Source organism: Pungitius pungitius, chromosome 2 (assembly GCF_949316345.1).
Source record: "Pungitius pungitius chromosome 2, fPunPun2.1, whole genome shotgun sequence".
NCBI lineage: Eukaryota > Metazoa > Chordata > Actinopteri > Perciformes > Gasterosteidae > Pungitius > Pungitius pungitius.
Genome location: NC_084901.1, coordinates 6,337,039 through 6,349,044, shown reverse-complemented (window position 1 = coordinate 6,349,044; position 12,006 = coordinate 6,337,039). Strand labels below are relative to the sequence as shown.

The 12,006-nt window shown below is 44.0% G+C and overlaps 1 protein-coding gene across 5 annotated transcripts in view; it reads left to right on the top strand.

The window, feature by feature from the left end:
* grm8a (glutamate receptor, metabotropic 8a) overlaps positions 1–12,006 on the top strand; it is a 165,061-nt gene that overhangs the window by 129,934 nt on the left and 23,121 nt on the right. For all 5 annotated transcript variants that reach the window (XM_037460829.2, XM_062560284.1, XM_062560285.1 and 2 more), the window contains one exon: positions 2,249–2,452. In XM_037460829.2, the coding sequence (XP_037316726.2) occupies positions 2,249–2,452 (204 nt within the window). The remainder of the gene's footprint in view (positions 1–2,248; positions 2,453–12,006) is intronic.

Genomic DNA, 12,006 nt, shown 5'->3' with positions numbered 1-12,006 from the left:
TCAGCAGCATCAGTCTCACCACCGAGGCCGCTGCTACCGTGAGCCCCGGGCGAGACACACCTCGCAGGCCTCAGTAGCGGCCATTAAAATGTGTTCATTATAGAGAAGAAAAACCACATTCATCCGGGGTAAAGGTTATTAACAGCACACGGTTTGCTGGTTACTGATGAATAAATAAAATATGGAATCCGGCTCTGAGGTTAGAGAACTAAGTGTGTGGCGACAACGCCTGAGGCTCTCCCATCTCCACCGAGGTGGGGAAGCGCGCCATGGTGAGCAGGTAGTTGGCCCTAAGGTTGCAATGTTTTTTGTGTGGCTGAAGAACAGCTCTTTTATTCACAACGGAAACTAAATTAAAGGCAGCGATACAACAAACAACACGTTGGCGAGAACTTGTTTATTCTTCTTGGATCAGCGCGTGAAATCAGTGCTGTAACCGTATTAATTGTTACAGTGGGCTTTTTGGGGGGGTCGCTCTTTGGCTCTACTGCGTGTGGTAGAGAATGTGCAAAAAACAGGAATCACAAGCATGCTGCTGCTGCGGCAGCAAGTGGGGTGTAAGCGCTGTGAAGCCAGTGCAGGATTCAACATCAGGGTGACAGTGATGGGAGTGTGTGAGAGACCTGAGTAGGCCGGATACTGGTCTTCTTTTCCTTTTTTTTTCTTTTTTTTTTTCTTCTGCTACACACACTCACACGCGAGTTGTCTGGTTGCACACACAGCTTTTTTTATATGTAGTGAGCCGCTCTGGGATCCAGGGATTGAGAGGAGATGATTAGTCCGACCTGGTGATCCAGCCGCTCGGTCGGACAACGTGATGCAGAAACGATGCTGACGCACTTCCCACTGACGGCCCTCGTACACAGCAGCAACAAACACACAAACACAGACATTCATACAGAGCACTGACAGGCGTCTTTAACTGTGGATTGGATTTCATTCTCAGGGCCCCATTAATTCCTGTTGGATTCCGATATTGATTGAGGAGTCTCTGGTATTGTTAATTCAGCTCAGGCCAGACGGGTTTTGATTTAAGTTGTGTTGCCTGAAGGTGACTGCTGCTTGTAAGAAATGGGGGGGAATAGAGCGTCGGCAAAGGCAGTGAGGGGATCGAGACCGTTAAGGGAGAGGCAGAAAGAGGCAATGTGAGAAAATGACGCACAGCGTGACTCTGGAGGAGAACGAGTGAACATAAATGAGAAGAAAGGATAGAAAACAAAAGGGGACAACAAAATAAATATTCAGAGAAGAAAGGAGCTGAAGCAATAAAATGAGGAAAAAAAGGCCTCGAACTTCATCATGAAAAACACAAATGAATGTTTCAATCAATTACTTTTTCCCATCGTAATGCATCAAAGAGGTTTTATTTTCTCTCTGTTCTTTTTTCATTAGCTCATTATGCTAACGACTCGTTACATAAAACCCTCTCAATAAATCACAACTAGGAGGTTATCTGTGTGCATGTGTGAATGTATGTGTCAGATGAATAGGGCGCATGGGTTTAAGCATGAAGTCCAAGGTTTTATCGACAATTGATTGGTGATTTGGGCATTGAGTTGCTTAAACGTGATTTTGCAGTAATGAATTATAGGCTGCAGTCATTGGAGATGTCACGTAGCTTTAGAGCACATAAGAGAGACACACTAGATAGCAAAACATGTTGGTTTTAAATGTGTAGCATGCAAATAACCCTCAACACCCTGTCACGAGGAGATAATTCAGAAAGGGGATGGAGATTTTCTCTTCTCTGAGCCCTTAGGAAATGCCATTATCAGAAGTTCAAAAGATGTAAAGGAGGAACATGTTGTTCTCTCTTCGGCAACTTTGCTACCAGGGTGAAAATGGACTAAGAGGTGTTATTTGTCATTGTCAGGCTGAGTGCCCTGCTACCTGTCGGATGGTCAACCTGTAGTGCACGAGTACTTTTTCATGTGTTTGAATTCCCCTTTTCCTCCCTTTTACCCCTTAAAAGTTTTGTGTTACCTCACCCTAATTTAACCTCCTTTCATTTTTTTTTTTTTTTTTCTCACCTTTCTTCCACTTTGGTCTCTATCTGTAGCGATGTGATTGTTCACATTCCACACCGTTGGAATGGCCGCCATGCCGCGCGGCCCTGGAACGCTGCCGGCTCGACTGCGTTGTGATGTTCCTCGGCTCTGGTCGCAACATCAAAACGGCTCCCGCAGCCGCCGTCTTTTCATTTCACTTCTGACCGACTCTCTCTCTCTCCTTCCTTCCCCCCCCACAGGCTTAGAGAAGGTGGGTCGCGATTCCAGTTACGAACAGGAGGGAAAGGTGCAGTTTGTGATGGACGCCGTGTACGCCATGGCCCACGCCCTGCACCGCATGCACCGGGAGCTCTGCTACGGGTACCCGGGCCTCTGCCCGCGCATGGCCAGCAGCATCGACGGCAAGGAGCTGCTCAGCTACATCCGCGCCGTCAACTTCAACGGTGAGTCGCAGACACCCCCCCCCCCCCCCCCCCCCTCCTTCTCCCCAACCCCCGGACGCAAGCAGACGTTCATGCATATTTTCGCGGTCTCACGCGGAGCTGGCGAGACACCTCGCAAAGGCAAAATTGATTAACGGCAATTAGGCTGTGAAATGCTGGGTCAGTCCTTCGGGTTGAAGAAAAAATGCTTAGACGCCGCGCAGAGTTCATCCACCTTGAGCCTGACTGATATAGCTACAGACGTTAACAAGCTAAGCCCAGTTCTGCCTCTAATGTGGTTCATCCTTATTAAAAAAAACATGTCATGTGGCATCCTTTTCACCGACGAAATGAATTAATCGTGCTGCTGCTTTTCTGAGATATATTATCGGCTTATACTTTGCTTACGTGGTGTCGTATCCCTTTGAACCTGGAGTGCTCAGTATTTCATTTCCCTCCCTGATTTCCTCCGATGTCGACGCAATTAAATGTGTGAAAGACGTTTCTAATTTTGTATATAATATCAGACACATGATTTGAATATTCTCACATTCACCCATTTGTGGTTCCCGTTGCTACTTTTTTTGTCTTCTTTTTTCATTTCCTGTGTTCTTCTGTCAAGTACTGTGTGGAAAATACACAAAGCGAGGGAGTAATATTACAGGAGATTACAGGAATCTTTGTCTGATTTAGGTTTAGAGGGGAAGATGGAACTTCTGTAATGAGTCTGTGTTGGAATTTCTGCAAAATATCTGTCTGTCATCGCTAGAAGTGTCAAACTCTTTGCAGGAAGGCTTTGATTGCTCTTTCATTCTGCAACAGCAGGTTTTGTGTTCAGGTGTTGTGTCGATATCGCTGGCCTGGAGGTTAGAGAGAGCGCCCCGTAATCCACATGGTCTCAAACGTTATACCCCATTGGATCATCGAACTCTTCTCACTTACTGAAAGCCGTATATTATTATGGAAACCATATGTTTGAGGGTGAAGTTGTCAAACAGACACCTTGCATTACACCCAAATGCCTTTCACATCTCTTCAGAAAATTCCAAATAGTCTGGGACAATAGGAAAGTTGTGATTTGTAAGGAGACACGTGTGTTATGGATCTCCCGTCATCATGCAGCTTGTTTTTAGAGGGGAGGACCATATGATTTTGATGCTGATTTCATATTGCTTATCAAGCCAATGGCGTGAGTTCATTGCTGGAGTAGTGTGTTTATTTTGAGATCATCACAGGAAAGTGAAATTTACAGCCGCATGTGTGCACAAGAATGATGTGATACATTTATTCATGACAATGCCAAGCAGAATCATGTGAAAAGCGGCATCCCAAGAACTGACACCATTAAAACCCAATAGAACATTTCTATTATTTTTTCCAGGTTGTTAACTACGAATGAAACCAAAAAGCTTCAGAAAACCGCATGTTATCCAGAGAATCAAGAGAACAGGTGCAATACTTTGAACACTTGATAACTTTTAGATCAATCAAGTTAAGAGTTGGGAATATAGAAATTGGGCACATGATGGTAGATTGTATAAAAGGGTAAAGTTGTGCTAGATGTATTCCTGCAAGAAATTGATGTATTAACTTTAATATAAAAACATGTTTCCTGGGCTCAGGACACGGAGCACGAGATGTGCTCAGCGTAGGCGTTAGACTCCGACTCCGGAGAGGTGCATGAGCCTCCTTTCCTCAGATCCTTTCGCAGATGCCTTTTTGTTTTGACCACAAGGGTGTGTGAGGATTGTCTGCCTGATGCTCACAAATAGCTCGATGAGCCTCGCCAAGGGACTGACAAAAGCCACAGTAGTCCCAGACAGATTAAAACAACATTGGATCGACCAAGATATTGAAAAGAATGTGAAATGAATATTGATACAAGATACAAGAATCAAAATGTCTAGAAGCCTTTTGACATAAAATGGGCTCTTATCTGGGTCGTTTACATTCCCAGGAGCCTGTGTTTAAGACTACTTCTTAATTTGTGTTTGTGTGTTCCAATTAAAAGTATGTCTATGACCCGTCTTGGGGTCATGGCATTGATAACACTACAGAAGAGAAGGGGCAAAGATGGAGGTTATATCTTTCTCTGTGTGTCTGTGGTCACTAAAGAGACAGGGAAAGAATAAGTTCAATTTACAAGACAACTACACAGTAAAATCTGTGGCGGTGCAGGACAGCGATATGGGGACACGATTTGGCAATGGACTATGAAGTAATTAGGAATTAATTATTAGGAGGTCTTCAACCCTTGGAAATTGAGGTGTCCGTCCCCTCCAACAAGATTGGCATCCTTCAGACACCTTCTTCTTTGTTAAATGGTTAACAGTCAGAAAGGTATTGCATTCAATAATATATGCAAACAGTGATGGATGCACATGAAGAAAGGTTTCCCCATTGCAGTTTGGAAAATGCAATGCAAAGTATGCAATGGAAAAAAAAAACATTACAATATTAAATCTCCAAATGACACATAGTCACACTGTGAGGTTTCCAAATAATACCTTAACTTTAATAAAGACGGAGGCTGGTATATTACAGAGCAAGTACCATTAACAAGAAGTAAACAAACCCGGGGGCAGCGATGACACCCAGTGCTTGTGCAGTGAGTTTATTGGCTAAGCCAACGACACACATACGTCCAAACTGTGCAGAAAGACACGTGCACACACATGCACACGCCAAGGCCTTCATGAGCAATGGAATCCAAATGTCAGGCTATATCCATACTGCTGCATTTCCATTCTTTAAGCCACACTACTGGTGAGTTTTAGAGCAACAGAAACAGAAGGAGTTTAGAAGTTAGTTTGAGAGCCTCGTGTGGATGTTGTCAGATACGTGGACCTTTTGAGACGATGACGTAGACGCCTGGGATTGCTACTTAATTGGATCTTGCCAATGTCAAAGTGTCCTTCCCTGATTCAAACGCTTCCAAAAGTAAAAAACAAACATAATCTCCTCGGTTACCCTTGACTACCAGGGATCAATTCAACATGGACAACAGTTACAGTGTGTTGACTCGATTTGGCAATTAAATCTAAAGTCCAAGTCCCTCTGAAGCCTTTTCCACCCGAACATCACCAAATTCTGTTCTGAGTTGAGGCAGAAACCAAGCCAGAACACAGCATTCATGTATTTGTTTATACTCATCACAAACAAATGTATGAATGCCCACCACAGTTTGAAACGTTAATGTTTCTGTAAATATTTCTCATCGAAGCTAGAAGCCAACAAAGAAAACCAGACAGTGAATCACTGATATCCGTATCGTTTCTCTCAGACGAACATTTCCAAAGCCAGAGCAAAATAACCACCGAGCTTATAAATCCTAAATGCCTCTTACCTTTGACTCAAGGATGTTCCCCCTTGATCCTGACAAAAGAATTGTCCCAAAGTAGTTACAGTTATCACCCTTTTTATCACGCGTATGCCATTTTTGGAGCAGAGGCCAAAAAACCCGCCTCAGAGTGGAAGAGGTCTAAATATATATCAAATAAGTGCAGATGTAACACACCAAAGACCACTTCTTTCTCTTCTTCCGTCTCTGCTCTTTTGTGTAGCTCAGGCTGATGGTCCTGTCTGGGATCTTGAATGCCCTTCTACAAACCCAACAGTTAATTCATTTCATTTTAATATTACCTGTCAAGTTTTGGCTGGGTTGGTAAGCCACAAGCAAGTCAGAAAAGGAGAGCAACAGTGATGACTTCTGCCTGTATGTGTGTGTGTGTGTGTGTGTCTTCACGCTCGAAAATTCTCTCGTTGTGAGGTTACGGCTACCAGGTTGTATCTCCTGCTGTGGGACAAGATGGACTTCACCATGGGAACCGTCTCGCACTAATTAGAGGGGAAATGATGAACTCTATACCTGCCTTTACAACCCCAGGGAGAATGAGAAGCGGAGGATGATAAACTCATAATGACCTCTGATACAAGGGAGACAGAGGGACACGGCACTAGAGGAGTAACCTGCTTCAAGATGATGAACTTGACCGGGCTTTAATGATGGAGAGGGTAAGAAAGAATGAAGGAGACAGAGGGGCTTGTGGGAATGGACACGACCTTGGAGGGAGATGGTGGGAGGAACATATGAAGAAGAGAAGCAAGTGGGAAGGAAAGATAATCTCTAAAAAACTGATGGACTTCTGGCTAGAAACATATGATTCCTCCATTTAATTTGGAAAGGAAGAAAGTCATTGTCTCATCGAGATAGACATAAAAAATACATAGTGTAGCTAAGTAAAACTAAAAGGGCAGAGCTGGAGAGATGTCCTGACTGAGATATGTCAGACTGTAGTAGGGCATCTTGACCTCGAGAAGCAATATGCTGGGGGAAAAAACAATGAGAAGGATATATTTTATATTGTATGGCGGGAGAAATAAAGAGGTGGGCGAGACAGACTCTTTAACTTTAAGTTCCCTCTTGAGAGAAAGATGGCAGAGGAAACGGGCGAGGAGAGGAATAAATGGTGAAACAGTGGGCGTAGGAACTAACAAATGCTAAACTTTCTGGGGTCAGGGCAACCTTTGGGAAGAGAAAATGGAGTAATGTCTGACTTTTATCCAAAAATAATACGTATAAGAGGGGCAATTTCTGGCTGAACAAAGGTCATGTTGGAAAACGATTGTAGTTGAAAGTCAGTTTAAAAATGTTTCTTTTTTTTTTTTTTTTTTGCATTCTGCGACTGTAATTTGATAAACAACACACAGTTTGTCTGTTGAGGTATGATCTCGGTCCTCAATGCAACCCGGAAAAAAAAATAACGATTTTCTGGTGTGGTTATAGAAGAACCTGAGCTATCTGAGTCCTTCAGCAGGACACACCAAGTGAACAGTTATCTGAGGGCTGCAGCTGCACGCTGAGGCGGCCATGGAAATGTGCATCATTGGACTGTAATGGGGTCTTTACGAAATAGGGCATTTTGGGAAATAGGCTTTTGAGCTGCAACTTTTATAATCAATCATTTTCTCGAAACATTCGAACATTTGCAGGTTCCAAATTTTCAAAATATGATCTAAACTACCTCAAGCAGGGTACCTCTCAAAATTGTTAAATTGAGATTTTACACACAGTTATACCGCAATTAATTTAAAAAGGAATGGGCAGATTAATCAAAATACGGAAAATAATAATTAATTGCATCCCTTATATTATTCAAAATGATGAAATAATTGATATCACAAGTCTGTTACCTTGTTTCTGCCTGTCAATAAAAAAAAAAGTATACCTCCCAGTTTTTAGAGGGGGTGTTGTGAACTACAGTATATCATCGTAACAGATGTCATGTACGAAACTCGAAACTCTGCTTCCACCCGTCGTGCACGGCGCTCAGCTAATCGCCTCCTGGCTCTAGCTTCATCCATGACGGGGGGTCTCTGACCCTCTCACTGAGCGCCGTGCACGAAAGCGAAGATCCATCTAAACGTCAAATTATTTCACTCCACGGCAGTAATTTCAATTTCAGTTGATATGGCGTTGTGTGCGTTGCCCTTTTGGTTGTGTTTGAACACTCCTTTGTGCCTCTGTGTGCTCACGTCCGTCCCTGCAGCCCACGGACGTCATTCCTCACACTCGCACGTAATCTCCTACTCGCTACCTGATGATCCCTTTACCCGCCGCAGGTACTAAGTAGAAGATTATTGACACCACGTCCAACCTTGTGCAGGTGCTATCGCCTCCGCTACATTGGCGGTGTCCCCTTGCCCGTAATTCACTTCCACCGTCGAAGCCGAAGGTGTAGGATTGCCATTTCAATGTGTTGAGAGAATGACTGACAGAAAGTAGAAACATATTCTGTCAATTTACTGACATTCAACCCGACAGCTTTTTTTTTTAGTTTATATATATACAGCCTGGTCTCCTCCATGTGGTGTTTTCTATTCCTCTCTTCATCATCGTCTCAGTGTTACATATCACCTCTTGCAAATCCAACTTATTTCTGCAGGGGGGGGGGGGGGGGGGGGTCATTCACTGAAGATCATTTCTGATAAGAAAAAGAAAACCTAAATAAGATACCAGAGTCCAGATGAAGACAGCAGACATGCAAGTATCCACGAAGACACAAACACAGCCTGGGACTGGAGGTGAATTGAGTTTGAGGCGACGAGAGACGGGAATAGTCATTTGTTATTGCATATCCTGAGACACCACTAAATCTCGCATCCCTGCAGCATTCTGACACCAACTATATACATCCTGTCATGAACGCGTTGGTGAGAGAGAGATTAGATTCAACCGGATAAAATGCGAACCTGTCAACTATGGAGCAGAGAAACACAAGCACACCTAATCTCCTGACAGGCCGCATTGTGCAGGCAACTGTGCGAGGCGTCAACATCACGGGGCACACTGGGCTGTTGCAATGTAAGGATGGAGGAAGGGATACAGCAATGGATGAATAATGGAAACGGGTGTGTGTGTGTGTGTGTGTGTGTGTTTCTGGCTTTTTAAGAGTCCAAAAATCTGCTCTACCCTCATCTCGTGTACATTTAAATATATGCTGCAGGACACTGGTTATGTGCAATATAATCCAGGGCTGCATCTTATGGGTTACCACAAAGGTGTGACCCCAGTGTAATATTATCATCGTTACTATTCACCCACTCATTTGCTGTGCCAAGTCTGGTAATGTAACTCCTTGTTTCTCGTTTTGTTTATTTCTCCTCCCTCATTCCCTCTAAATTGTATTTCCATCCCGTCCAGGCTGTTTTGTCTCTTTTGATCAACTTGATAGTGGTCCTCTCCCTCTGTTTTTATTGCTTTTGTTTTTCCACTCTTTTCTTTTTCTTTTTTTTCCACTAAGACTGCAGCAAATGGAGATCATGACACAGACGGAGCCTTCCTAAATTAGTTTTCTGTAATTACTCGCGGGTTGCCATACAAAGCTCTGTCTGCTCTCTCGCCCAAGTTGGTGTGTCTGAATAAATTGTGCCTTCGGTAGAAAATCCCCTCTTTGTTCTCGTCCTCCCTCTCCATCTTAATCTCACTTTGACTATTTAGCCGACGCTTTCATTGTTAGAGACCACGAGATCTAGATCCCCTTCAAACACAGTATTGTGTGCTTTTGCCTGGTTCCATCATCTGCTCTGCTTCTCTCTGACAAACCTGCTCCTCCGAAGCACAGTGATAACGGGCGGATGAAAGAAGAAACGCGTGCACATGGGGAGAAAGAGTCTGTGTACTTTTTTTTTTAAATGCAGGTGGGGGACAAAATGGGATGTTGTGGCAGGAGACACAGGGAGGGAGGGGGATAGTCGGGATCGTCGTACAAGGCGCGGTAGAAAAGTGCCTCACAGGATGCGGCGAAACGAGTCGATGTGCTGTCCGTCGTGGGAAATTCCGAGAGGAGAAGGGAGGAGAGGGGAGATCCGCCACGAGGTCTAGATTCAACCAGCTGCTCAGGTTCAGGTTCCCCCGAGTCTGTTGGGAAACTGGCATTATTTTGTGAGATGAGTTCAGCCTTCATTAGTTCTTTAGTCATCCTCATTCGCTGTCTGTTTGTGCCCGTCGCTGTCTCACACAGATGGGAGCCTGTCGGCAAAAACTCCCAACACACACACACACACACACACACACACACACACACACACGGACCCATGTTTTATTAATGTATGCTGCCTTGTCGTCTTTGCATCCCTCTCCCCGTCATGAGCATTTACGCTCTGATACGGAGACTTGCTACTCATCCTCAGAGTGAACAAGGCAAGGCTGAGGACTTCATAACGACCCTTCTGCTTCTTCCATCTCTCTCTTGTCTCTTTTTTTTTTCTCTCCATCCATCTATTGTTTTTTATTCTCCTCTCGTTTCACTGTCTCTCCGGCTCCAGTAACGAGGGGGGGGGCTTTGTTCATACACTCTCCCCTCTCTTTCCATCTGGATCCCTGTCGGCCATGTTTTAAGGCTTATGCTAATAGATATTCTCCAACAATTATTTAGGTCTGCAGCTCCCAGAACATATTTTCCCATTTGACTGTCAAAACTAAGAAAGTATGCAATTTTTTACTCTTCCACCTTATGAAGTTTACTTGGATATATGAATTTTGCACATATCCTCCCTTGCTCACCCAAATTTTCCCTCTTCTTTCGCTCTCATCCGAACCTGGCACCTCGTTATTGTTTCACTCTCATTCTCCTTCCGAGGGTTTGTCTCGAGAATTTAAATTCACCACGGCTTCATTTAGCGTGAAACCTTTCATCAGCAGACATTTGGTCACACTATTGAAGCAAAAGGTGAGCATCCCTTTCAAATCAAGAGGAAAGTTGTGAGAGCTGTGGTGTCTCTCGGGCTGTTCAGCTGATGATCCCCAGAGGGGAATCGGGGGACTTTTCCTCCCTCTGGCAGCCAGGGGACAAACCCATCCTGCTCGGGGACACTCAGAACCTTTTGGAGTTGAACTAAGTCGGGAAAAAAGTACGCTTTCGCTTCAAAACACACACACACACACACACACACTCTCGCTCTCCTCCAGCTAGTGTCAACTATTCCCACCACGCTCAAGCTGCTTATCCCGGGTAGCTAACCTCCCATATATTAGAAATGAAGCTCACACTGTTCACTGCGAGTCCTCTCCATTCCACCTGCAATCGTAGAAAGTGTTCTTATTAGTTAGAATAAATATGTGGGTTGTGTTCAAGGTCAAATGAAGACAATATCAAAAGTTGCTTTCGTGGTGTGATTGTTGAATTGGTTTCGGGTTTTCTTCGAAATAGAATTCGATGAGCGTACAGTCTGATCGGAAAGCGATGATTCTAGTTTTCTTTCATCTTTTTCCCTCCCAGCAGGCAAATTCTTTAGCTGTGATGTAATAATCTCAAAGTAAAAAAAGAGTCCATGGTTATTTTGAGCTGCGTTGTAGCGACTCAGTACAACTCTAACTTGCCCTGAATCAGATGCTCAACCGATAGCATCCTTTCACTAGAATTATTTGTGAATAAACTAGATGCCGCAAGCTTCTGTCACGCCCATTATGTGTGTTTGCAGTAATTGCTGTGCTTTTCCAAGGGTCCTTTCTTCATCCACCTTACTCTGAAATTAAAACCAACGCTGCAAACACCATGACGGTGAATCCTCATGTTGTACTCTAGGTAACCACTGCATTCAGAGCAACTAGTGTGCTTTGTGCTGCATATATTATACAGTATGCCAGGCGGTGTGTGTCTGAGACAAACGGATAGTGGCTCTGTCCCTAACTGGCTCGAGTGAGGCACGATTGGTGCAGAGTCCAAAGATCCAAAGAGTTTTGGAAGAAGAGCCAAGAGGGGAAAGGTGAGAAGAATATAAAATGCAACTTTTTGTCTTCTTTCACACACCAATCGAGTTGCTCGAATAAAGCAGGCCAGGCCCTTGTTGGTGTTCCCTCCATAATCCCCAAGGCCTTTTATCCAAACTTAATTATCTCCCATTGCTTTTGTTTGTAAAAAAAAAGGAAGAACGGTGTCAACTAAGGAATTGAATCATTAGTAAAGAGAGGAAAACAAAGTGTCAAACCAGATGAAAAGCAGAAGTGTGTAGATGTAGGGATGTAGAGATGTAGAACAACGATAGGAGATGAGGAAAGATTTGGTCACGAGCAA